We start from the raw sequence: 25622 nt of genomic DNA on the forward strand, positions 1-25622 counted from the left end.
CACGTGACGTTAGATGAATTCGAGGAAAGAAGGACAGAGCAGACGTACCGTGTCGTAGCCGAAGAGGAAGCCACCGATGGTGGAGCAGAGCGTGAGTAGATACAAGTAGAGCGGATTGCCCTCTTTTGGCAGCATTGCATCTGCCTTGGGCAGCAGGGGAGCGGCTTCGTGCTGCGGAGACTTTCGCGTCGAGCATAGCGAACTTCTTGACATGTTGAAGTGAAGCTGGAAATGGCTACACACTGTATTTGATAAATTCTTCACTGGTAGTGCGTCCACCACTTGTACTGAGTCTGAAGTGGCAAATTTGCAAATGATCGGATGCGAAACGGACCGTTGGAGTTGTCGGGGTTGTTTCTTCGGGGTTCTCCGGCGTCACATACAGATTGGCCAATAGCAGCAACACAAAATGGGTTACCAGCAAATCTTAGCGTGTGTTCAAGGCAGAGCTGTCCACGTTGGTCCAAGTCCAAGTTGCAATGCACATGTCAACTTGAATTTCAACTGGTCTCGAGGAGGATACTAGTTGCCTCGCTCTTTCGTAACGAGGAAGCCGGAACCACAACGCGTTGCATTGAGTTAGAGCACTACCTCGGTGACTAGCATGTTCCTAGCGAGATTTAAACATCTGCACGAAGATCACCAAGATCACCCTACCAGAAGAGCGTCAAAACGCATGAGCGAATAGGGCTTATCTTTGCAAGTTGAGGTTTGTCGCAGTGCGCGAAGTTCGACTGTCGCGAGACAGAGTATCTTTTCAAGATGTTAATGCTATCGCAGCGCAGATTTATTAGCTTTATTCAGGCAATAACATTCTGTGAAATCATGCCGCGCTTATTCAGGCCAGCAGATGATCCTTAGTACGCGTATGGATGTTCCTCGGCGAGTACAAACACTTATAGTATTCCATGCTACCGCTGCTGCGCTGCCAGATATCACGTGAGCATTGAAAGTCTTTATTAATACTTTCCGTTTTGGACGAATTGTCGGTACACGTATCCCGGATACGGTATCCGTAATCCTGGCTGTACGGCTAGTTCGCGTTCCCTGCTTGGGTGACGTATGAAAAGTTCGTCTGTCGCCCTGAATTGATCTGCACAGTTGAAGGGCAACAAGTGTTGGACATTGATGTAAAAGCCAGCCTACGTGCAGGCGACCGGAAGCCAGACCCCCATGGATTTTATGGAAGTGTCGAGTCGACATTATTGAAGAATCCAGCTAAAACTCCTCAAATATACTTTCACTCTTTCCTTCTCGCGCACAAGTGCCCAGAACAACAACAAGATCATGAAAAGAATAAGGTCTATCAGGGTGACCCTCCCCCACTACCACCACCACACCGTGTGCCATTTTCAACGCAAGCTTCGGCAAACCAGCTTCACTTTGGCACACGTTTTATTTTAAACTTCGGAAAAATTAAGAAGAAAAAAAAAAACTTAGACACATGGGTTCAACAGAATGCTACAACGTCTCTACCAATCAGAACACAGGAGTGAATTCATCTGTGACGTGGCGCAAGTTTTCCGCAGATCAGTTGAGACTTTACCATGACGGAGACCAACTCGACACCGCTGCCTCCCTCCCCGCAGCCATCAGAGCCATCCCCTCCCCCCTCCACAGGCTCCAATGATACTGCGGCCACCGACCACCAGACAGCGTCGTCTCCGTTCCTGTACCTCCTGACGCTTTGCGCGTCCATCGGCGGTTTCCTCTTCGGCTATGACACAGTCAGTCTCCATCATTTCTCTAATACCCTCCATTTCGTGCTTTTTAAACCTCTCTGCTGTGTCTATTAGGGAGTAATTTCTGGGGCTTTAGTTTTGCTCCAGAGTCCGCAAGGGTTCGCTCTCTCTGACCTACAGAGCGAAATGGTTGTGGCCTCTGCAGTGGGTGGTGCCATCGTCGGCGCTTCACTGAGCGGCATTGGCAACGACAAACTTGGACGACGTCGAGTAATCTTAGTGTCTTCAGCATTGTTTACATTGGGAGCAGTTATCATGGCAATGGCGGAGAATTTCGTCGAGTTGCTGATCGGTCGGCTGATTGTCGGAATTGGAATCGGTTGTGCCTCCATGACAGTCCCGCTGTACATCGCAGAGGCGTCACCTCCACAAATACGAGGGTAGTTGGTGTCGCTCAATTCAGCGTTGATTACAGGTGGACAGTTCTTTGCCAGTGTATTAGATGCACTGTTGGCGGATACGGAGGGAGGCTGGAGATACATGCTGGGACTTGCAGCCATTCCTGCAATTGTGCAGTTTGCTGGGTTTTTGGTGTTGCCGGAGAGTCCTCGGTATCTTATTAGTAAAGGGAGGGACGATGAAGCACGAGCTGTGTTGCTAAAGATTCGAGGAGAGCAAGAAATTGACATGGAGTTGGGGCACATTAGAACGGAACTACAGGGATCGAAGCTTGAGGAGTCCAGTGTATGGGAAGAATTAAGATCTCCACCCGTAATGCGGGCACTTATATTAGGCTGCTTCTTGCAGTGTTTGCAGCAACTCTGTGGTATCAACACTGTCATGTACTACGGCGCAACTATTATTCAAATGGCTGGGTTTACAGACCCCACCACTGCCATTTGGTTGTCTGCGCTCGTCTCTTTCAGCAACTTTATCTTCACTTTTGTCGGTATTTATCTGGTGGAAAGACCTGGTCGTCGACTACTGACCCTCGGAAGTTTAGCAGGAGTTTTCTTGGCTCTAGTCGCTCTTGGTGGGAGTTTTTTCGTGGCTGAGATGGAGTCGGTGGAGGTCAAAGGTACGGGGGCTTGTGCAGGTTTCTCAACGTGTTTCGACTGTGTAGCGAATGCTGCTTGTGGATATTGTTCGAGTATGGAAACCAACTTGTGTATGCCAGGAGATGCGGCATCTCCCTCGCTTGGGTTCTGCTCGGGTCCAGAATGGACGTTTGATTCCTGTCCTAATGACAACAAGGGGGCGAGTTGGGCGATTCTTATCGCAATGTTCATGTATCTTGCGTTCTTTGCAAGCGGAATGGGATGCATGCCATGGACAATCAACGCTGAGATTTATCCTCTACGTGTTCGAAGCTTTGCGTTAAGCGTGTCGACTTCAGTGAACTGGGTGTCCAATCTACTCGTATCATTTACTTTTCTCTCGACTATCAACGCGTTGGAACCGTATGGGGCCTTTTGGTTGTATGCTGTTGTTTCGCTATTTGGGTTTGTATACCTGTGGAGAGAATTACCTGAGACGAAGGGTCTAGAACTAGATGAAATTCAGCGGATATTCGCTAGTCGAGTAAAGTACTCAGCGGTGAGCGATAAGTCAACTAAACACGGCCACACGCAAGATATTCAAGAAGTGCAAGACACTACCGCGTGATAGCAAGAACGCAAATAATATTTCTAGTATTTGGCTATGTGGCATGGTGGAAGTTAACCGTGCTGCGAAGTAAATTTAACCTGATTTTTCAAATATAATACTGCTGCTAACAATATCTGCTGGGAATTTTGCGACAACTTGCCAAAACAGAGATTTCCATCCTCCTCAATGATGATATTGGAAATCTCAATCTGAAAATCGTTCTGCGAGTGTGTGCGACGGAAGTAAATCATGCTTACCAAGACTTCTCAGACCGACGTATTTATTGGGCTCGTGTAAATCTTCACAGTATCGTTATTGTAGGACAAAATGATAAAATCGATAAACATGTTCGAGGCGACATACATTACTTCGAAGTTCGTTTGGTTTTAGTTATAATACGAGCACGGCAAATAACTGGATCCGACATTCATGCGTGTGTGTTGGGGGAGGGGGGACATCAACCCAAGCCGAATCACTCAACAGTGACCCAAACAAGTCGAACGCGGCCTAAAGTTTGCAAATATCCGACAGTTAGTTTTGAAAGACAATCGTTCACTCATCGGGGATTGAACGTACCTTCGAGTCCATCTTCAGGTTGTTCCGGCGAGTCGTAGGGGAGCATGGAGTTCTTTCTGGCATCAGACATCAGACGTCGCCGCAAAGTCTCGCGAGTTGAAAGCGGACGAATTCTGCCCCATCGCTTCACTGGACGTTCGAACGCGCTAGACTGACACCATTCTCTCCACATCTCCGTATAATATTTCGGTGATTCTTGTTCGTCATCGGATGCTCTGGTTGTTGCAGCGTCAAGTTCAGAACCGTCCTCTTTCTCGATGCAGATATCGGCGTGACTGTCATGGTTGAAATCTTCCTCAGTCGTTGAGAGTTGGGAAAATCTGTTGTGCTTGCGAGGGAGGCGATGCACGAGGACCTTTTCGTCAGGTTCGCTGTCGTCATAATGAGCGTCAATAGGACGACTCAAGTCGATAGCCACGCTGTCTCCTTGCTGAGTTTTATCTCCCATGGCACCAGGCCGGTGCAGCTGGATGAGTTTATGGTTTGTGGCGTCTCGGTCATAGACATCAGCGTGGACGCGGTCAACCTGCCTCCGCTTATTGTTGGTCGCCTGCAGTTCCTGCTCCATCTCCTGTGCCGATCCAATGGCATCGGCGATAGCTACACACCATTTCTCGTATGCAACTTCATCAGGAGCTTGGAAGCGATGGCGAATGCCTCCGTGCTGGAGCATGAAGCGCAGATGCCGAAGGTCGCGCGAAGTGGGAGACACCAACCGTGTACTGGAGTCGAGAGGAATCTGCTCGATGAGGACGCGGTCGGATGAAAGAGGACGACGGCGGCTTCGTGTGACGGAAAGAACGACCACGCCGTGATGTTTGGTCCAGTGCTGTTCGAGGCTCAGTCGTAGTTGTACGTGTCGCCTGGTAGAGAGAAAAAAAAAGAGTGTGAGAATTTGGAGACAACAAGAGACTCCAGAGATTCCGTACCACACGAGGGGACACTTCTGCAACTTGAAATCATCGCCTTGGAGATTCTCCATGTTGTCGAGGAAGCTGGCAACTGGGCTTTCTTCTTCCGCGTTGCGGTGAAAGAGTGTTGGTCGGTTGTCGGGGCTTTTCGCTTATGTGGTGGAAATCGAAATGAGAGCAAAATGTGCAGATCCACTGACACTCGCGTTGAAGTTTGTAGGTCTCTGAATACACCACGTGGTTCGTACGAAGACGGGGTGGGCTAACGAATAAAGCATTGGTCATGCGGTTGGATGCATGCTGCACCCAAAAGATGCCATCCGTCCCCGTGTAGACGAAAGATCCACGGACGACTCTTTGGCGTTGTTGTGTGGAACGTTACGCTGGTACGATTTCGAGAGTATCCTTTGTTGGTTGGTCCCTATGCATGGCAAGGCATTACGATGGATCAAACAACACACACGTATTGTTTGCAATGGAAACGCCATGTGACGAAGTGTCACTCAAAGTCTACGGTTTCGACAAGTAGTCAGAACGAGTTCAGTGACTGTGAAACCTATTATTTGGTGATAATTATTCACCGATTGCAAAAAAATAGTTTTCTTCGAATCGGTCGAGTTCGCTTCAGTCGCTGCGGCCGACTCGACAGACTGTCGAAAAGAACCGGAGTTTGAGACTTTATCTGCCGAGATCGAAACGGTCTCCGATATCGGTCGTTCACCTTCGATTATCGATCAATCTTGAGTCAGAGACTGAAAGTAAACGTCAACAAGGTCCAATTTAGCTTGACCGTTCACACAAAAACTGAAGTTCAGATTTCAGTTCAGGTATGACAATCACGAAGTACGCACGTCAACGTTCTGGCCCTCACGGCGCGTGTAGGGCGCGATTCGCGCCCTCCATGAAGAGTCGACGCCATTGCAAATTGCTTTATAACAATCTGCAATGGCACCTCCATTGCTCTCCACAATTATAGACGATCGTGCATGAATTCACATGGTTGTTCAATACTAGTGGATCTAATGAGGACTTTCTGACAAAACTGCTCCCTGCCTCTTGAGTTCGACTTCGACTTCGAGCTAAGAATTAACAACATGCTCATCCTCTACTCTGTTATTTTTTTTCATGGATCCGCAGTGGAGGTAATGTGCAAACAAAAAGTACCCTCGCCGAAGTTTAGATATCCCAACCCCATGGCCGTGGTGTCAGTGATACTGAAGAAGTCGATCACTCGACAGCGAACACTTTCGATAATGCTACTGTCAGTGGAAGGGCGGGTCACGACGAAGCAAAGAAAGCTCTATCCAAGATCGAGTAGTTCTCTGCATCTTCCTCATCAGAAAATACAGCAACATCAATGGCAACAATAACACCATCGCTCTCTTTACCTTTAGTTTTTTTTATTATTTTCTTAAAGATTTACACAGTATAAAAATGTCCTCGAAGCACCATTTTGACGTTTGCTCTAAGTGATTTACTACACAAATCATTCCCTTATGCCACTTTCTTGCATCTCGAAGATACATTGGATTTCTTCGAGTTCCAATCCTTTCGTTTCTGGTAGCTCTCTCCACAGATATACAAGCCCAAAGAGTGCGAATGATGCATACAGCCAAAAAGCACCGTACGGCTCGAGCATGTCCACAACAGAGAGGAACGTAAATGACACAAGCAGGTTGAACAGCCAGTTGACCGACGTAGCGATGCTCAGAGCAAAACTGCGAACATGTAGTGGGTAGATTTCTGCGTTGATAGTCCAGGGCATGCAGCCCATGCCACTCGCAAAGCACGCCAAATAGATAAAAAGCGTCACAAATATTACCCATCCAGCCGTGCGGGATTCAGATGGACACGACTCGAAGCTCCAGTTGGAATTTGTACAAGATCCTTGAATTGTTGAGGTCGTTGTTCCGGGCAGACACAGATTTTCTGTCATAGCTGATATCTCCGATATTTTTCCCTCCGAGCAGAATCCACACGTCGTACTGGTAATACAGTCCAAGCAGGTAGAATACTGGGAGCATTCACCGACTCCAATAGATTCCACGGATTGCAACTCGGCGGCGTAAAAGCTCGCGCCAAGTGCCGTAAGGGACAAAATAATGCCGAATAAACTCCCGAGCGTGAGCAAACGTCGACCTTTACGATCCACGAGGTAAATACCTACGAAAGTAAAGATGAAGTTACTGAATGACACAAGAGCCGAGAGCCAGATGGCCGTAGTTGGCTCGGTGAAGCCTGCAAGCTGAATGATGGTAGCTCCGTAGTACATGACCGTGTTGATCCCGCAGAGTTGTTGGAGAGCCTGCAGGAAGCAGCCAAGTCCTAGTGCCCGAAGCACTGCAGGAGAGCGAATGGCATCCCAGATATCCACATTCTCCTCTTCAGAGCGTAAAATCTCAGCCTTAATGTGATCGACTTCAGTCTGAACGTCATTGGTACCTCGGATCTGTTTTAATGCTGTCCATGCTTCATCCATTCTCCCTTTACTAATCAAATATCTTGGACTCTCAGGCAACAACAAAAATCCAAAAAACTGCACGAATGCTGGAATAGCTGCCAGTCCGAGCATGTATCTCCATCCGTTGTCCATATCTGCCAGCAGCGCATCTAGAACTCCAGAAAAAAACTGCCCACCAGTTACCAATGCCGTATTAAGCGACACCAATCGACCGCGAATGTCCGGTGGTGATACCTCTGCGATGTAAAGCGGCACTGTCATAGAGGCGAAACCAATGGCAATCCCGACGATGAGCCTGCCGAACAGCAACTCAACAAAAGTTTCAGCCATAGCCATGGAAAATGAGCCAGTGGCAAACATGGCCGATGATAAGAGAATGACTGGGCGACGCCCCAACATGTGATTGCCACAAGAACTGAGAGCAGCTCCAGCGATGGCTCCGAAGACCGCAGCAGAGACGACACTCTCACTCTGCAGATCAGTAAGGTGGAAAACCTTTGGGTCTTTGAGCAACACCAATGCACCGGAGATCACACCCTACCAGCAAGCAATTAGCATTGAGGTGTTAACGTTTTCCGATAATTCCGAGCAAGACTTCCATATTTACCGTGTCATAGCCGAACAAGAACCCTCCGATGGTGGAGCAAAGGGTGAGTAGATACAGTATCACTGGGTTATGCTGCGTCTTGGCCACGAGGGGTGTCGTCTCCTGGCAACTTCCAGCAACATCGTGGAAGGACGTCATCAACTTCTTAACTTAGATTTATTACCTATATCCAATTGCAGGATTTGCAGAGAAAAAACATGATTCTCGCTTAGTTCCGACGCGAAAGAAAGTTAAAACTGGAAGTCCATTTACGACTCGTAATAAATGTCTTACTTCGGATCCATCTCCGCCATCCAACGACGAACAAGTACATCCACCTTTTGCTCAGCTTCGCGCACCATCTCGTCACTAGCATTACTATCCTTGAGCATTTTAAGCGTCGTTAGCGCACTTTGAACAGCAGTAGAAGCCTTCGTCACCGAATCGTAGCCTGACCGTCGCTCTACGATCTCGTCTTCGTTAGCGGTGCGTTCTTCTGGACACAGACGGCACCGCTTGTTTTCATGGCAACCATCGCTGGTTAACGTATTGTTGTCAGTGTCGGTACACCTCTCGCCATTGACCTTTTCTGAACGGTATTTGCACAGGAGATTAATGAAGCCCTGCTTGTTGTCTTCTGTTGACGAGTGACGCTGTGGGATTAAGCTCCGCTTCACACACGCACTTCGCAACTGCTTTGCACGATAAGACTCGAGAACCACACGTAGAGCAGCCTTCTCACTGTCTGCGGGGTAGCTATTGACTAGCTCGACGATCACTTCGTCCATTTCTTCTCGCACTACGCTACCGGCTAAACGACGAGCATTCTGCGTCTGCTGTGCGATAGAGGGTTTGGCCGAGACCGACGGAAGAATCCTCTGATATTGAGCTCTTTCCTTCTGCACTAATCCATTGTAGTTCTCCATGGCCTCAGTGATGGCACGTATTTCCTTGTTCGTCCTGTTTTGATTCTTGTCAACCTCAAACATGCGCTCTATAAACTGGGGACTAAACAAAATGTTGACCAGGCGATATGCATCCGAATGGCTTGTGGGCCACCTGCTCCTGTTGCCTCAGCACCCCCTCGCTCCGTCGGTGTCGCTAGAGTAACACCCTCGCCGCCCACCTTCCCCGAATGGTACTTGCACAGGAGATTGATGTAGCCCTGTTTGTTATCCTGTGCAGCCGAGCAACCCTGCGGATTAAGCTTCAGCTTCACACAAGCGCTTCGCAATTGCTTTGAGCGGTAAGACGCGAGAAGCGCATGAAGAGTAGCCGGGCCACCGTGTGCAGGGTAGCTATCAACTTGATCAATTATCTTCCATTCTTTCTTTGCCTGCGCTGATGCTGGACCGCAGGCCTAATCCGCGACGTGGATTGGTCTAAAAGCTCATTCTGAAGGATTATCTAACTTCGTAATATGACGACACCAACGCCAGCAGGAATGGGCATGGGGGCCGTGGCTGCGCCTGCCGGGGCCGCCATCGCGCCTAATAAGAACTCTCCGCACCTTCACTCAGTGGCCAGCAGCTTGCGCTCGTGCTTGGACGGGATGTTGCCTGACAACCTACGCAACGATAGCGTCGCCTTCCAACAGCATTGTGCGTGGATAGAGTTTGAGTACATGATCGAATAATATGAGTACATGCACTAATAATATGAGTACAAACTATCCCGCAGTGGCACAACAGAAGACGCGGCTGCAGACTGAAAAGAACTCGTGGCGTTTTGGCCTCAATTACCTCTTCGAGACCCTCAAACAGCACAAGGATTGGTACGCACGTAACCAGCAGTTCGTACAGCTGCGTAAAGATGTCAAGCGGTTCGAGTCCCATGTAGCTACTGTGAGGACAATTCTGGCTGAGAGCGTGAGTAAACTGGACCTCGAAGCGGGACTGCGAGGCGCTGAGCTCGAGGGCCGCGTGGGGGCGTACAAGATCATGTTTGAGGTCACCAAGATCGTGTCCAACCTCAGTCGCCCGCTGGTTAAGCTGCAGATACTCAAACCGAATGAGTCGTCGCTCTCAATTTACTGCGACACGTTCGTGTTGGACATTGTGCTGTCTGGAGGAGAGGTATAGAGTTGTAGGGGGTATCGTGTGCTGAGAGATTACAAGAACTAATTGGTGGATGGAACAGGGTGCTGTGGAGTCTGCATCGTTGACGACGGTGGAGAAAGGTGCAATTATTGCAGTTAATTCTGATACAAATTGTTGGAATCTAACGTGATGTTTGCAACGATATTGGCTGTGTGCAGACCAAACGAGTCAATTTCCGGACCGGGACGAAGACTTGTTGGCGTCGCTCAAGCTGCTGGCGAATGGAGACAGCGCCAACTTTACGGTAAGATGTTCAGCTCATTTATACTTATAAGTTCGGTTTGTAATATTTTATTATCCTGTAGGAAAAACTGAACAGACTGATCAACCGCGCTGAGCTGGCAGTCAAGTTCCCAGCGAGTAAGCGACTGGCAAAGTCTGCATTATGAGAAATACTGACTGATGTTGTTACTCTTAGTGAACTTCGAGCAGCTAGAGATGGAGCTGTACACCAAGGTCACAGAGGGGTGCAGTCAACAGGTAGGAACAGGCCACAGCGGTTTGCTCAAGTGGCATCAACTGACTTCTCTATTGCAGAAATACTGGACGGCAAAGCGTGCAGTTGAGGGCGTTCGAGTCATGTTTAAGGACCCCAATGCTTGCATCCCCGTGGTTGAACCCCCACGCAAGCGTGTGAAGATCGATGAAGCGCAGGCCTCTGCTGTATCTGCTGGTGCGTCGGGGTCTACTACAGGCACAGCAGATGCAGTCGCCATGGACGGAAGCAACGGGACTGACGACCACGATGACCCCAGCAAAGCCTCATCGTCCGATGTTCTGTCTCCACTGGCAAATGGCGAATGGGCTGGAAGTATCAGTTTCATCGAATGGAGAGGCGAAGTCGCACTGCATGTTGTTGGTGAGACCCCACTCGTGATGGTCGGTCAACAGGCTCGGAAGTTGGCGCTTGTAGCCATGCACAAACACTCGGATACAGCGCAGAAAGATGTGATTGAAGACGAGAAGCTGTTCAATGAGTTCGTGAGCTGGACGACACCGGACGGGAAGAAGCCGATCCTCCCTCGTCTTCACTTCGCGCGAGATCGCAGCATGTGCTCAGTGTTCCCGTCCCGATCATCGCTAGCCATGCGACAGGAGTACACGTTGACGACGAAGGAGATTTCTGGGGGACTTAAACTGCACTCGTTCCCCATACCGGTACGATATAACAGTGAGGTATTGATGCTGTAGTTGGGCTAATAGTTTGTTCTGTTTGAAGCTGACGAACGCCTCAATGGAAACGCTGACGAACGTTCTTCAAGTGTGTGGGAGGAGTTTGTTTTTCCACGCGCTGTTGCTGTCTGCGTTCTGCTCAAGAAGCAACATATTTGGCCAGCGTATTCCTGCAGATAATGACGATGCAGTCAATGGTACGAGCTTTACAGTTTAGCTGCCATAATGGAGACTAATTGTCTGTAAATTGTAGCTCGGATCAAGGTGGATGTAGCGGCGCCAGAACGCATTACCATGAACACCGGAGACCTCCTTGGGGCTGGCAAACAAGTGCTGATCGAGGTGAACACCAAGCCGGACTGCTCGTTGGAACTTAGTGTCAAATACCAGACCGAGACGACCCCCTCGCTGCCACTGGAAAACGCTGCGACGCTGCAGAAATTGGTGAGCGCATGCCACTCGATCCCTCTGTTGACATACTACGCGTTGAAGCGTACCGTGCAAGCCAAGAACGGTCCGTCCTCTGCTGCGGCGGGTGCTAACGGCGAAGACTGCAATGGCATTGCGGCTCTAGACGGCGATCTGTCAGTCTCGATGAAGATGGAGGGAGAGGGAATGCTGCTGGACGAGATGGATATGTTCTAGAAAGACAACACTGCTCCTGTCAACGTGAACAATGAGGATTCTCAACATCTTTGCAGGTCTAACATTTATTGTACTATCAGTCGTTTTCTTCATGAACTGGAAGCGCCTTCCTGGGACCAACAGCCTGAGGGAGTTTAAGGTTTGGTCGCGTTTGAACTTGAGCTACTACCTCTGGATCTGCTTGGTAAACTCGACCGTCTACTCCCACCAGGAACCTAAACAACCAAACATTTAAAGGTGAGTTTTGTCTGTCTAGAAGTCGTAACAATTGTCAACTTACCCTTCACTCGCGCTCTCTGCTAGCTGTCCAGACGACGCCATGTTTGCTACTGTTCGAGGAGACAGATACGGCGCACTGGCTGAGTGATTGTTGCTGAGAGTACTGGATCGATTGCGCATGGCGTTCTTCTCAATAGACCCTGCACCTGGCGGGAGATGGAAGCCTCCGCCATAGACTGGAGCCATCTGGAAGGGGTTCTTGTTGACGATCGGCCCACTGGGAGTCGATGGCTCGCGTAGTTGACTGTTGCAGGACAGACACTTCTCTCGATCAAGACTAGGCAACATTCCTGCTCGCTTTTGACCGCTATTGGCTCCTCCGTGCTGATGACCCGCTGGCTTCCCCGTGAGGAAGGCACTGTCCGCGTAGTTGAGAGACTTTTGAGCTTGCACGATGGATGCGTTCATGCTGTCCGAGAGGTTCTTGAGCAGAGCGAGCATCTCGTCCTTATCTGCCTTGGACTTGAGAGCAGAGAAGACGTCGTCCCGATTCATCTTGATATCGATAAAGGAGCGCAGATTCTCCACCTGCTGACGCACACGAGAGTCGTAGAGCACTTGCTCTTTAACTTCCAGTAGATCTTTCTTGTCTGCTTTACTCTCGCTCAGATGCGTCACAAGTTGCTGAAGCTCCTGACTGGCACGTTTGAATTCATCCTCTTCACCCAGAACAGAAGCCAGCGCCTTGTCCAGTTGATTGCAGATCTCCTCGTACTTGGACTCAATGATCTCGTCCACTCGAGTACGGTCCGCTTTCTCCAGTAACAAACGCTGTACGTCTTCCACGGCACAAGTATTGTCGTCCAAGGTACGTCGAGTTTCGAGCATCATATCCTGGACATTGCGCCCTTGTTTGATCATCTTGTCCGTGCAGTCGCGCAGAGCTTCTTCTTTACGTTTGTTGTCCTTCTCAACTGCCTCCATCCACATTGCCAATGATAATTTGTTGTGCAGAATATGATCCGAGTCGAGGAACAATTCCTTCTGCTCCTCATTCAGACGGTCTTCGATCTTCATGGCGAATTGTTTGGTCACTTCGTGGTCTTCACGAATAATATGGAGCTTCTGTTCAGTCTGCTGGACGAACTCGTTGTGCACCGTATTGACCTTCTCGACACTCGCTGCAACGTGTTGAACCTCTTCACGAGTGGCTCGTACTTGGACAGCAACGTCATCGATCTCTTTGAGTTGTTCGGCTTGTTTGACCTGCACCACTTCGATCTCGTACACTTTGGTGTTCATGTCTTCCACTTGACCCTGAACTGTGATGAGCTTCGAGTTGACGCGTTCCACGTGCTTCGCCGTGTTGCGAGCTTCTCGCTCCATTTCCGCCATTTTGTCTCGCAATCGATCGAACTCGTCCACCATGTAGCGCATGGCCTCGGTCTGCATACGCAGCGCTTTGACCAAAACTTTCTTGGACACTCGTGGTTGTTCTAGTTGCGTTTTACCTTCCAGTTCCTGACCCAATTTCTGCCACACATCGGGTGTGCCGAGGCCAATTGAGGTCAGCGAGGCGTCTACTTCGTTGCGCTGCATGGTGACGGCGTTGGAAGAATTGAAGAAAGTAAAGTATTCTTATCGGAGAATTCCCAAAATGGTCACGAGAAATACAAGTTTGGATTTTCTAATATATTTGTCGACGACCTAGATCGGGCGGACAGGACTAGATTCACTACGTAGTGATAGCAGAGATGCGTCGAGCTGAATGACGCCAAGAAGTTTTCCGAGAGAGACAACGTACACTTGAGTCCAGTTCGACATGGAGGCCACTCTGTGAACGATATGGAGGTTCACTTCCTCCCCGACCTACAAAGGTGTTGTGTTAGAGAAGAATAGTATTTTGATATGCATGTGTACTTAGTCCGATACCTGAGGGATGTAACTTTGAACAGGAATTGAAGTGAACTCGAAGGGACTAAATGGAGGTCCCAGTTCAAGCTGTAAAACAAAATCAGTCAAAAGTGAGTTATCAACAACCGTCACAGAGTATTTCATCTTACCATGTTTGCTGTCGAAGACGCATTCTTCTCCTCGGAGTTCAGTAGTGATAGATCCTCCACCGCCATTATCTTCCGCTTGTCAATGTCGAGAACTTTCGACACTAAGTGCTCAATTTGTTTTGCCACTTTTTGATTCTTCGTCTCTGTTATCTACAGGAGAGCACATGATCCGATCAGTGTTTCATTTCGTCAAAACTCGTCACAGCTGGAAGCTTACTCGGGGGCGGTTGACTGCAATGAACCGTGCTATCCCAATTTCCAGGTCGTATCGTCGAATACACCCCTGCCCGCCGAAGAACCATACAGTACATTAGCAACTATAACGGATAATTTGTCAACAATAGTTATCTTGACCAGTAGCAGTCTGTTGTCCTCACTATCGCAAAGAGGGAAGTATCCTTCATGTTTGTACATACTCTACAGCAAGATCGACATTAGTCCTTTTCAAAGATCATACTGGAAGCTGACATACCAGGGCTTGAATGGCTTCATCGTATGTGGTTTCTCGAGTGAAGATAACGGGAACAATACTCATGTGATCTTTTGCAAGTTTCCGACCGAGAATATATTCATTGACGTCGTAGCAAACCGACTTCATTCCAGCCCACTCGGCCACGATATCATAGAACGACGGTGTTATCATACTACTGACGAAATAGGCCACGATACAAGAAATCATGACCGGTAGCATGTGGCTAAGCTGGCCTGTGAGTTCGAACACAATAACAGCAGTGGATACAGTCTGCGTAACTGAACCAGCAAAGCCTGCAGCACCGACGACAGCATACGTTGCAGGGCTTTGAGCTGGGCTCCAATACCGCAATAGGATCTCCCCATACAGTCTCCCGATAGCTGCACCAGTGGTGAAAATTGGTCCAAAGACGCCGCAGGATATCGGAGCTCCACAGGGCAGAAGAGTGATAGTAAATTTCATCAGGATATAAACGATTAACGCAGTCTGAGGGAGGTCTGATATGTGATTCCACTGCGGGAAACTGAGGCTATGGTCGCGAAATAACTCGTTCACCATGAGACGATCTGAAATTCTCAAAACTCCGAGAGAAAAAGTGATCGTCGCTGTGATAACACAAATTGACACCACGTGAATGATTCGGCGCTTCAGAGACGGTTTGGCGAGCCCTAGTTTTGTGAATAGCGTTATCTGTATGAAGCGCAACCCGACCATCAGCTTGCAGTACAAACCAGCTGCAAGCTATATGCACGATGGTTAATAGTTCGAAATACACAATCACAGTTTAAAGATGAGTCTTACCCCGCTGAGAACACCTAAAAAGACAAATGCAAACATCTCTACATCCAATTCAAAACCTGTAAAGTTTGTTTTCTCGAACAGAAGCTCACTTTTTAGAACGGGAGTGATTCGAAAAACCAGTAGAGCGAAAGAAGAGCAAATAATGCCCTCCCACAGGCATTTGATCTCGTAGTGCTTAGCAGTAGCTTCAATGCTAAAGAGAACTGCACCCACCGGAGAGCCAAAACCAGACGTGACACCAGCCGCCACCGCTATAATAAAAAACAGAATTTCATCATTTAAGCAATTTACTGTGAATTTTACACTTCCACTTACCTGCACGGATGAAGTTATAGTTCGCTTGGCCGAAGTTTGCGCGACGGAATATCGGGATTTTACTTATCAGATAGCCAATCATGGCCATGATCTGGGTAAATGGACCCCCACGTCCCACCGATAAGCCAGAACTTGAGCTGATCAGAGTACCAAGAGTTTTGGCGACAAGTGTGCGGAATGAAAGTAAGTCATCAGGATTCTGGAAAACTCCAGCGAATAGTCCACGCATTGTAGGGATACCAGACCCGTCCGACATCGGAGTGATAAAATACCCACAACACGTTGAAATGACCCCAAAACTCACACACCAGAGGACCCAGACGACAAAGGCACCGTAGGAATAAAGACCAATTTGTTCGACGAGGAATCGTCGAATTCGCAGCAATGAACGTACCCAGTCATCGAACACAAGACTTACAAAGAATATCATTAGTGCTCGACTAGAGTTTAACACCAGCAACAGATAAATTTTACCCGTAGGCTCCTGCTATCGATCCGAGTATCATCAAGTACAGCCACGCGATGGGCGAGTTCGGAAGTTGTTTGAATCTTCGAAGGGTACGGATGCAGCATCGCCCAAGTGAAAACTTCTCGAGTCGACGTCTCTCTTGCAGAAGATCATTGAAGTGATCCACGGAGGTGGCACGTTGCCAGGTATCTGCAGTAGTTACCACCACAAGGCGTCTTTCAGGATTAATCAAGCCCTACTAGTTTGATACTCACCGTAGTTTGCACGCATGCTTACGTGTGCGATCTGGACAATGGATATGGAGAGACGGTTGGTAACTAGAGCGTTTCGCTGCTTAAGATATCAAGAATTGGTATTGAGGATACGAAAATGATCAGATATTTTGTTACGTCTACGAGAAACGTATAGGAACGTCTTCCTTGCGTAGCTTGGTGAGCGATGAATCGAGATGGATCACACCTTGTAACTTGCCAAACTTGACGACGTATACCTGTGTCCAACTGGAAATGGAGGCCAACTTGTGTACACGATACAAATTGACGTCTTCACCCACCTGTAAAAGTGTAACAGTTAGTATCATGTAGAGCACGACATACTTCATTCCTTGTAGCACCTGAGGAGGATAACTCTCGACCGGGATTGATGTGAACTCGTACTCGTCGAACGGCGGACCTAGCTCCAACTGCAAGAGTCCACATCAGTTATTGCACCATTAGGGGGAAGAACGTCACTTGTTGTTCGTACCATGCTGGACGTCGTTGGAGTTTCTTTTGGTTGAAAGTTTAGCAGAGACACATTATCTACTGTCGCGCTTTTCTTCTTGTCAATGTCGAGAACTTGAGATATCAAATTCTGGATCTTCGTCGATACTTGCGCGTTCTTCGATTCCTCCTTCTGTACCAAGAAAATACAGTATCAGTCCAGAGTTAAAGCACAAGTGAAGGAAAAGGAATGTGTACCCCACTGCGATGAATAGCAAGGAATCGAGCAATTCCAACTTCCAGGTCATAACGTCGAAGGCATCCCTATGTGAACAGCACTTAATGGTTATCTATGACATAAATTAGACCACACAGACTAGCTTACCATCAGCAATTTGTTTTCAGCATTGTCACAAACTGGAAAGTATTCTTCTTTCTTGAATGTGTTCTAGTAAGTAAAATGCGCTTCAGTTATACCCATTCTGTTCTCATCATCACAATTCATCTATAGACATACCAGAGCCTGAATTGCCTCCTCATACGTGGTGTCACGCGTGAATATAACTGGAACCGTGGCCATATAATCCTTGGCAGCTTTTTGACTCAGTACGTGCTCATTGAAATCGTAGCAAACCGAGTTCATTCCAGCCCAACTCGCTAAAATATCGTAAATTGAAGGAGTGATTATCCCACTCACGAAATACGCCGCGATACAAGCCACCATGACTGGAACCATGTGACTGAGTTGCCCTGTTAACTCGAAGAAAATGACCGCAGTAGAAACTGTCTGTGTTGCAGAGGCGGCAAAGCAAGCGGCACCGACGACTGCGTAGGTGGCTGGAGATTGATGTGGACTCCATAATTCCATAAGAGTTTCTCCGTAATAGCGGCCAACTGCTGCGCCCATGGTAAATAACGGTCCAAAGACGCCACAAGAAAGAGGAGCTCCACACGGAAGAATGCTGATGAATAGCTTCAAAACAATGTAAATCACAAGAGTGACGTGTTTACTATCAGAGAATTGAGTCCATTGTGGGAAGCTCAACGTCTGGTCTCGAAACAATTCGTTGATCATGACTCTATCCGGGATCCGCATAATTCCAAACGGGAAGGAAATAAGTGCAGTAGTCAAGCAGATCGAGACAACGTGAAAAATTCGACACTGAATGGACGGTTTAGTGAGACGGAATCTCTCGAGAAGTCGAGCCTGTATTCGTCGTAGAACCAGCGCCATTTTGCAGTACAGACCAGCGCCAATCTAGAAAATATAAAAACAGACCTGTTAGCTCGCTTCATTGTCAAGGGAATTTAAGAAATAATCACTCACTCCTGTGATGATGCCCAGCAGCACAAAGGCAAAGATTTCCTCGTCCATATCGAAACCGGTAAATTTCGTGCGTTCAAATAGAACCTCACTCTTCGTGAAGGTGATAATGTTGAATACCAAGATACAGAAAGAAGAGCAAATGATTCCTTCCCACAGACACTTGATCTCGTAGTACTTCGCAGTCACTTCGATGCCGAACAAGACTCCGCCCAATGGTGACCCAAAACTTGCAGTCACACCACATGCCACCGCTTCCACAACACCAATACTTGATCAATATAAGCTACAGAAGGGAACAAAAGACACTTACCTGCACGGATGAAGTTATAGTTTTGCTGTCCGTAATTTACTCGTTGGAATATTGAAATCTTCCCCATCAAATAGCCAATTATGGCCATAATGTGTGTGAATGGGCCAGAGCGACCAACTGAGAGAGCAGAAGCCGATGATAGTACCGTCCCTATCGATCTTGCAACCAGCGTTCGGAACGACAGCGTATCTCCTGGATTTTGAAAGACTCCAGCAAATAATCCACGCATTGTCGGGATACCAGATCCGTCCGAAGCTGGGGAAATGTAGTAACCACAACAAGTCGCGAGCATGCCGAATCCGACACACCACATTGTCCAGATGATAAACGCACCGAACGAGTATTCTCCAGCAGACTTAATTATGTAATCTCGTAGTTCCAGTAGCGCACGAACCCACCCGTCAAATAAAAGTCTGCAGTATCAAGAGTGTTAGGTAATTAAAATGTGTTAAGAACTAAAGAATGCGAGCGTTAATATTACCCGTAGACTGCTGCCAATGACCCCAGTATCATGAGATAAAGCCACGTAACAGGAGAATTGGGTAGTTGCTTGAACAATCGAAGAGAGCGAAGACAGAGTCGACCAACTGCATTATTCTGCATACGTCGCTCGCCTCGACAGAGTTTATTAAAATGCTCGACAGAGTACGCACGCTGCCATGTATCTGCAAGAAAATCGTTAATTGTGTCAAACTGAATGGAACCATTTCAAATCATCTCACCGTAGGTGGCCTGCATAGCTGTCGAATCCTTTCGTAATGAGGCGACACCATGACCGTTATTTTGCTTCCATACTATAAAAAAAATAATTGAGGAACTACTGAATGAGCAATTTCCTTGATCAAATCAAATTCGATCAGCTTTAATAAATTTAATCAAAGGAAGTGAAAAAAAAAATGATTCCAGCCTGATAATCTTGGCGGGCTCCGTTGCAATGAGACAGAAACACCGCTCAAGCGTTGACGCTTCATTTTCCTTACTCCAAAGACCTGAGTGACCACAAACGTACGGTCTTGTCGTCACTTGCACTAGCCATCACGCTCGCATGCACTGGATGCCGGACCACCACATTCACGACGCTTGAGTGTCCATCCAGCTCAGCTGCCAGCTTCCCATTATCCCGTTGCCACACGTGTATCTTCCCGTCTGCATAGACAAAAAGAATGAAAAAGTTTAAGCTATTCCACTATTTAATCAATAGAATCTTCGTACCTTCACTTCCAGAGGCAACCAGTTCACTATGAGCTCCAATGAAACAAGGACGAAGCACGTATCGCTGCTCGCGAATTCCATGGTACTTGGCTACAACGGAGCCCGTCGCGATCTCGATACACGTGAGTTGCTCTTGTTTGACGAAATTTACTAACAAGAACTTCCCAGAGGGGGATATAGTGAGACACGACATGACGTTATCCGCTTCGATGAACAGCTCGTCTGACTTGTGAGCGACATCGTACACGCGGATTTCGTAGCCTGAAATGAGCACAAACACTTTGCTATCGTGTGGGTGAACAACGACATCCAGTACCCTCCGTCCACTCCATTGATACGCGATGGAGTTCTCGTTTGCATTCTACAGCATAACTAAGCGTTAGTAGTGTGTAAGATTACCTCTTTTTTTTTTTTAGGAAATCATACCCATAGAACGAGAGACTTGTCTGCACTACCGCTTACGAATTGGTCCCCACAAGACAACCACTGCATCTTTGTGACCACTCCCCCTGGATGCTGGAAGCGCTTCTCGCACAGTCCACTCTACAGGCAGCAAAACTGTTGGTAAGTGCTATAACAATCAACTAAAAGGACTCGTGAGCAGACCGTTCGATCCCAGAGTTGTATCGTACTGGAGCGACTCCCACTCGAGAGCAAAAATCGACTGTCCGGGGACCATGCGAGGCAATCTGCTGGTCCCTCGAGACTCTGCAGCACATGGAGAGTTTCTGTCTTCAGCTACAAGTAACAAACCCAGTCAGACCAGCTCAGGCAAGTACCAATAAACACTATCAATACTTTCATCGTCCCACCTCCATTGTCAGACTGAATCCCACCGCTTCTTCCTTCCATTTGATCTCCCAGAGCACCACAGACCCATCACTTGACGCTGATGCCAACATTTCTCCATCTGGAGAGAAGGCCAGCTCCCACACGTCGTTCTTGTGACTCGTGAGGACCTCCACACAGTCCCCTGCAACTTGTCCCATCATCATAGGCGGCGGCGTCTGCAATTCCACGTCCTGCACGATTCTCTAGTAGTTATAAAACACCAGTCAGGACAATATTTGTCACCAAAAAGTATCCTAAAATTCATACTCACGCGCAATGCTCCCTCGGGTATAATTTCCTCTGGACTGACCAGTTCTTCGAGCTTTAATTGCAGCTCATCGTCCTGCCAGGGCCTCGAGGTTCGCTGTTTCATCTCGTCTGCGTCTCTACAGAGCAAAAGTTCGGCCAATTGCTTCACTTCTGCCTCGCTTGGCTCACACAGTGGCAAAATTTCTTCCTGAAAAGTGCGCAAAGCTTCTGGTAGCTGTTTGAGTAGTAGAAAATCGATGAATTTGCGCTGTAGCAGCAGCAGCGCCGCCTCACGAGCTGCCAGAGTCGATTTCATCTGGAGCTGCTCGCGTTCGTCCCCTGTTTTCATCACGAGCTGCAGCGCCTCGTCCCATTGGCGACTAGCAACAAGATTCTGCAGCTTCTTCATGACACTGGACCGCAGTTGCACGCAGGCCTCACGCTCCAGGGCGGCGGCGGCGTCGTTGAAGCCCAAATCGTAGAGCTCTCGGAGCAGCAGACGCGCCCATTTGTTGCGCTTCCTCTGCGGGGAATTGGGGTCGGTTGATCCGTCAACTGAAGGAGACGGAGGAGAAGGAGGGAGTGTGGGCGGCGGCGGCGGCGAACGCTTGCGCTTGGCGTCGTCCGAGGCGCGCATGGCGGTCGAAGATTAGACCTTCTTCAACCTGATGCGAAATTTTGTGTTGGAAAAAACTTTTTTGCATTTGGGATTTAGATGAAATTCGCAGAAAGTGAACCACCTCTCCCATTTTGTTTCGTGTTGTCCATGCAAAATGCTGCCTGTTGCTCGTGTTCTTGTGAGCCTTCATGACCCGTGTCCTTGTGTGCCTTCAAGACAGTGCTTTGACTCACATTCGTCAGTCCGCACAACGCTCCTTGAAGCTGGAGAATTTGCAAGTTCAAAGCTCGCATTCAGGGATCGCAGTTTCTTTATCCACTTCCTCTCACTATTGAATCAATAGTATTGATAAAAGAAAAATCTCCCGATATTTTTTTCACCACTCGTCACCCAAATGACGCTCTCCGTTCTTCGTCACACTCGGTTCTTCCGCTCCGTGCTCAAGTCGCCCTCCGCTCTCCACTTCCGCGCCATGTCATCCGCCAAACTGCGCCAGTTCCCCAAGAACGAGACGTTCCCCGACGAGTTCCTGCGCCTCGTGCCCAAGACGGATCTTCACTGTCACTTGGATGGTTGTCTTCGCCCCCAAACACTCATCGATTTGGCCAATCAACAGGGCGTGGAGCTCCCCACTTACGACGCTGAACAGCTCAACCGCGACGTGTTCAAAGAGACGTATGACTCTCTAGAGGAATATCTCGTCTGCTTCTCGTACGCTTCAGCCGTGTTGCGAACCAGTGAAGCGCTGGAGCGCGTCGCGTACGAACAGGCTTGTGACCAGTTCGCTTTGGGCGTCCGATACTTCGAGACCCGCTTCGCTCCGCAACTCAACGCGGTGCCAGGCGAATTGCCACTCGAAGAAGTTTTGCTCAGTGTCAATCGCGGTCTGAAACGCGCCACCGACGAGTTTAACGCGAAAGATCAGGATGTTATCTCTGGTTTGGCACCTCGGTTCGCCTACGGTATCATTGTGTGTGCCATGCGGTTCTTCACGCCGGCGTTTGGTCCGTACTACAAACAATTCTGCGATGTGCATCGTCATGAGGATCCTCACCGTCTGTATGGCCTAGCGTCCATGGCGCTGATCACACAGGCGTATGCTACCAAGATGGAGCATGGTGTGCCTGTTGTGGCTCTGGATATCGCTGGAGCTGAGAGAGGGTACCCAGCTCACGACCACGTAGAAGCCTTCGCCTTTGCACACAAGAAATTCATGCACAAAACAGTGCACGCGGGTGAAGGTTACGGTCCTGAGAGCATTTTTGAGGCCATCACGGACCTCCACGCCGAGAGAATTGGACACGGCTTGCATTTGTTCCGTCATGACACCATTGAGAAACCCGATCTGGATGAGGAACAGCGCAAAACGTACTGCCACGACCTCGTGCAGTACCTGGGCAACTCCAGGACGTGTCTTGAAGTCTGTCTGTCCAGTAACTTGCAGACGACGCCCGATATGGAGCTTGATGCCAGGAACCACCCGCTGCGTGACATGCTGACGAGCAAACTGGCCGTTAGTCTGTGCACAGACAACTGCACAGTGTCCCACACGAACATGATGCGTGAGGTGCGACTGGCATGTGACGCCTTTGAGCTCACTCCCCACGAGCTGCGTCAGATCCTGTTGACAGGCTTCAAGCGCTCGTTCATGCCTGGAGATTACGCCGAAAAGCGCGCCTACACTCACCACGTCATCGACTACTACGACCACCTCATCAATAAGTTCGGCATTAAGGATACCAGCACCAGCAAGTCCGGTTAGGCACAAAAGCAACTTAAAAAGCTAAAGGTAAGAGGATTAGCAACAAGATCGGTAGCGTAATCTTGATGGTTGGAGAAGTCTTTGTGCGCTTATGATAAGAGTACTAGTAGTATTGGTAAGATTTCTATTCCGCATATATCTGCAGGACTCGAGTTGCTCTGTATTCGCCGTCAATATTCCGGATCAAGTATGGGTCTGTCCTTCTTCGGATCGTAGTTGGTGCTGCCATTCTCGTTGCCAGCTCTAACGCCTTGGCCAGCGCCAAGAGCACGCTGCCGTCAGAAGCAAGTTTGTCTGCTGAAAGAGGCGGTGAACCGTTTTTAAGAGTGCCGGAAGCACGTGAAATGTCCAATCGAGAGGGTAACCAGGAAGAAGAAAGAGGGGCATTCAATGTAGCCTCCTTTCTAAAACACCTGATAGAATCAAGCAAGAGTTCTTCAGCGAAGTTCCAGAACTGGGTTCAAAGAGCGAAATACCGCCCAGTGTACAAGTAGTCTGCAGCTCTAGGCTCAGAGAGAAGAAGGCGATAAAAGAATAATGCGACGAGTGCTGTCAAGATTACTACAACTATTGTGAAAAACAAACGTGTTGAAGCGCAAACCTCCTAAGTCTACTACCTATCACAGCCCTTCTATCTCTTGGCACGAATCTGCTTCTCTTTCCGTCGACCTACTGCCGCAGCAGTCTTCTCTTGAATATCCGAGATCTTGCACGGTCGCAGTACATCGTCCTGCTGCGGATCATCGTTGTCTGAATCGCCAAAGTCATCCGCAGTGGGTGGTGTAGGTCGTAGCAATGCACCAGTTGTGGTAGCAACGCCCCCGCCACGAGAACGATCACCGTTACGCGAGTGGCGAGTGTGACCGCCTTCATGACCTCCCACATCAACCTTCATAGCCGGATGATGCGCTCCTAACGCCGCTGCAGCTGGTGCATTCGTAGCAATATTGTGAATATCAACTAATTCGCCAACACGCTGCTCAATAAGTCCCAGTAACTGAGCCATCGAGATGTCAGTGACGCCATGTGTGGACAACTGCGTCGCAAACGCTTCATCATTAGGTCCTTGTAACTTGTGGAAAAGTCCCATAGCGCCAGTTTTCATCACCTCCGCAGCTTCTGCAGCTTCACTATGACGAGCTTCTAGGCGTGCAACTTTCTGCCGAGATTTCTCAATCTGGTCCTCTAATTGTTGCTTGAGTGCACGTCGTCTTGCATCCTCCGCCGACCCCATAGAACCATCACGAGTCTGTTCGTTTACCTGGGCTTCAAGCGCGTTGTTTTCCACTTCTAGAGCCTCCATCTCGGTACTCAGTTCGTTGATCATATTGAACAGTGAAAAGTTCTTCTCTTCAGCGGCAATCAGAGCAGCCGCTAGCGCCTGAGAATCCTTCTCCCCAGTCTTTCGCTTGATCTTGGCCAGACCATCCTGAGCCACTCTCAACCGCTCACTCTGTTTCTGCAAGTCGTTCGCTTTTTCGTGTAGCAGTCGCTCGTTCTTGTGAGTCTCGTCGCGCAGTTTAATATCTGGTGTTGACAGCAGCTTAAAGCCACCAGGAAGTGACCGACCTGACGTATTACTAGGCAACGGCGAGCTAGCAATCCCTGGGTTGGCGCTGTTGACAAAGTGTGGTCGAGAAGGACTTTTAGGCGTACGTAAGCGTGGAATATCACGGATCATGGCACGATCTTCCGCCAATTGACTGGTCTTCTCGATCCATCCAGACTCAAAGTTGTTGCCATCTTCTGCTAGCTGGTTTCGCAGTGCTTCGCTCTGTCTGTTGGCTCGATCTCTTGCATCACTTGCGGCCTGGGACGCTTGTGCCACCTGAGCAGCTTCTCCTTGGGTCTGTGCTGTCTCCCTCTCCAGTTTATCGAGTACTGCAGCTTGTTGAACTTTTTCACGACGTAAAGATTGAATTTGTTCGCGAAGTGCCTTGTTCGTGTTGCATACTTCGTTGTAGCGTGTAAGCACCTTATCCAGACGACTTTCTAGTGTTCGAATCGACTTGAGCTCCGTCGTAGCGGCACAGAGCTGTGTGTTTGTGGCTTCACTAAGCGCCTTACGCGCTTCGAAATGCTCGACTCGCAACGCTCGCAAAGTGGCTTCCAGGTCGACAGATCGACGGCGTTCGCTGTCCAGCCGCTTGGCGTATGTGTCTCCTTGTTGCATCAGAGCTGACACACGTTCTCGAAACATTGGACTCTCCAGTCGTGACGGGCTCAGAGGAATACTGTGTAAATCCGGTGGAAACACACGCGGTGTACGAGCGCCACTGCTCGGCAGGTGATAGCGATTGCTGTTGCCATTGGTAGTACGAGGACTGAACATGTTGGACATGGCGCCACTTGTCGTGGGCGGGTTACTCATAGCAACAAAGCTACTTGGTCAACTCGAAGGAGTTAGAGGTTGCGTTAACCTAAATGAGGATTGCAAGTTGGAAGTGATGTAAAATTGGCACGACTATTTTTGAGCTCTTCGAGAAAAAAAA

The 25622-nt window shown here is 48.7% G+C and overlaps 11 protein-coding genes across 14 annotated transcripts in view; 3 read left to right on the top strand and 8 right to left on the bottom strand.

Moving 5' to 3' along the window:
- Nucleotides 1–579, bottom strand: part of PPTG_17595 (hypothetical protein) — a 3559-nt gene extending 2980 nt beyond the window's left edge. Inside the window, exon 1 of the mRNA XM_008915260.1 lies at nucleotides 49–579. Within this exon, the coding sequence (XP_008913508.1) occupies nucleotides 49–213 (165 nt within the window). The 5' untranslated portion in view covers nucleotides 214–579. The remainder of the gene's footprint in view (nucleotides 1–48) is intronic.
- A 920-nt stretch (nucleotides 580–1499) lies between these two features.
- Nucleotides 1500–3703, top strand: PPTG_17596 (hypothetical protein). The gene is made up of 2 exons (XM_008915261.1): nucleotides 1500–1727; nucleotides 1797–3703. Exon 2 carries the CDS (start codon nucleotides 2223–2225, stop codon nucleotides 3345–3347), a length of 1125 nt encoding a protein of 374 aa, XP_008913509.1. The 5' UTR covers nucleotides 1500–1727; nucleotides 1797–2222; the 3' UTR covers nucleotides 3348–3703.
- PPTG_17597 lies at nucleotides 3629–4977 on the bottom strand. 2 transcript variants are annotated; one of them, XM_008915262.1, is made up of 3 exons: nucleotides 4835–4977; nucleotides 3906–4768; nucleotides 3629–3836 (listed from the first exon to the last, which is right to left on the bottom strand). In XM_008915262.1, exons 1-3 carry the CDS (start codon nucleotides 4885–4887, stop codon nucleotides 3802–3804), a joined length of 951 nt encoding a protein of 316 aa, XP_008913510.1. In that variant the 5' UTR covers nucleotides 4888–4977; the 3' UTR covers nucleotides 3629–3801. The 2 variants fall into 2 exon arrangements, with proteins under 2 accessions (XP_008913510.1, XP_008913511.1); XM_008915263.1 differs by having other exon boundaries at nucleotides 3629–4768.
- A 1325-nt stretch (nucleotides 4978–6302) lies between these two features.
- Nucleotides 6303–8022, bottom strand: PPTG_17598 (hypothetical protein; the record flags this gene model as incomplete). Its single annotated transcript, XM_008915264.1, has 2 exons — nucleotides 6303–7814; nucleotides 7885–8022. The coding sequence occupies 2 exons, from the start codon at nucleotides 8020–8022 to the stop codon at nucleotides 6303–6305; spliced, it is 1650 nt and encodes a 549-aa protein (XP_008913512.1).
- A 131-nt stretch (nucleotides 8023–8153) lies between these two features.
- On the bottom strand, nucleotides 8154–8789 carry PPTG_17599 (hypothetical protein; the record flags this gene model as incomplete). The annotated part of the gene is made up of 1 exon (XM_008915265.1): nucleotides 8154–8789. The coding sequence occupies one exon, from the start codon at nucleotides 8787–8789 to the stop codon at nucleotides 8154–8156; it is 636 nt and encodes a 211-aa protein (XP_008913513.1).
- Nucleotides 8790–9197: 408 nt separating this feature from the next.
- PPTG_17600 (hypothetical protein) lies at nucleotides 9198–11940 on the top strand. 3 transcript variants are annotated; one of them, XM_008915266.1, is made up of 9 exons: nucleotides 9198–9464; nucleotides 9544–9938; nucleotides 10003–10042; nucleotides 10121–10206; nucleotides 10268–10322; nucleotides 10381–10442; nucleotides 10500–11120; nucleotides 11182–11332; nucleotides 11389–11940. In XM_008915266.1, exons 1-9 carry the CDS (start codon nucleotides 9284–9286, stop codon nucleotides 11778–11780), a joined length of 1983 nt encoding a protein of 660 aa, XP_008913514.1. In that variant the 5' UTR covers nucleotides 9198–9283; the 3' UTR covers nucleotides 11781–11940. The 3 variants fall into 3 exon arrangements, with proteins under 3 accessions (XP_008913514.1, XP_008913516.1, XP_008913515.1); XM_008915268.1 differs by having other exon boundaries at nucleotides 9544–10042; XM_008915267.1 differs by lacking the exon at nucleotides 11389–11940 and having other exon boundaries at nucleotides 11182–11358.
- Nucleotides 11814–13661, bottom strand: PPTG_17601 (hypothetical protein). The gene is made up of 2 exons (XM_008915269.1): nucleotides 12061–13661; nucleotides 11814–11995 (listed from the first exon to the last, which is right to left on the bottom strand). The coding sequence occupies exons 1-2, from the start codon at nucleotides 13596–13598 to the stop codon at nucleotides 11857–11859; spliced, it is 1677 nt and encodes a 558-aa protein (XP_008913517.1). The 5' UTR covers nucleotides 13599–13661; the 3' UTR covers nucleotides 11814–11856.
- A 45-nt stretch (nucleotides 13662–13706) lies between these two features.
- On the bottom strand, nucleotides 13707–15906 carry PPTG_17602 (hypothetical protein; the record flags this gene model as incomplete). The annotated part of the gene is made up of 8 exons (XM_008915270.1): nucleotides 13707–13868; nucleotides 13932–14000; nucleotides 14063–14212; nucleotides 14280–14345; nucleotides 14535–15275; nucleotides 15336–15349; nucleotides 15425–15586; nucleotides 15651–15906. 8 exons carry the CDS (start codon nucleotides 15904–15906, stop codon nucleotides 13707–13709), a joined length of 1620 nt encoding a protein of 539 aa, XP_008913518.1.
- Nucleotides 15907–16448: 542 nt separating this feature from the next.
- Nucleotides 16449–21386, bottom strand: PPTG_24116 (hypothetical protein; the record flags this gene model as incomplete). The annotated part of the gene is made up of 16 exons (XM_008915271.1): nucleotides 16449–16672; nucleotides 16733–16801; nucleotides 16864–17013; nucleotides 17079–17144; nucleotides 17206–17268; nucleotides 17338–18078; nucleotides 18148–18398; nucleotides 18458–18870; nucleotides 18939–19122; nucleotides 19180–19251; nucleotides 19463–19603; nucleotides 19670–20030; nucleotides 20096–20212; nucleotides 20276–20407; nucleotides 20482–20703; nucleotides 20772–21386. 16 exons carry the CDS (start codon nucleotides 21384–21386, stop codon nucleotides 16511–16513), a joined length of 3759 nt encoding a protein of 1252 aa, XP_008913519.1. The 3' UTR covers nucleotides 16449–16510.
- Nucleotides 21012–23726, top strand: PPTG_17605 (hypothetical protein). The gene has a single exon (XM_008915272.1). The coding sequence runs from the start codon at nucleotides 21763–21765 to the stop codon at nucleotides 23128–23130; it is 1368 nt and encodes a 455-aa protein (XP_008913520.1). The 5' UTR covers nucleotides 21012–21762; the 3' UTR covers nucleotides 23131–23726.
- On the bottom strand, nucleotides 23668–25586 carry PPTG_17606 (hypothetical protein). Its single transcript, XM_008915273.1, has one exon. It carries the CDS (start codon nucleotides 25499–25501, stop codon nucleotides 23762–23764), a length of 1740 nt encoding a protein of 579 aa, XP_008913521.1. The 5' UTR covers nucleotides 25502–25586; the 3' UTR covers nucleotides 23668–23761.
- Nucleotides 25587–25622: the final 36 nt, after the last annotated feature.

This window comes from Phytophthora parasitica (assembly GCF_000247585.1).
Source record: "Phytophthora parasitica INRA-310 unplaced genomic scaffold supercont2.69, whole genome shotgun sequence".
NCBI classification, from domain to species: Eukaryota; Oomycota; class Peronosporomycetes; order Peronosporales; family Peronosporaceae; genus Phytophthora; species Phytophthora nicotianae.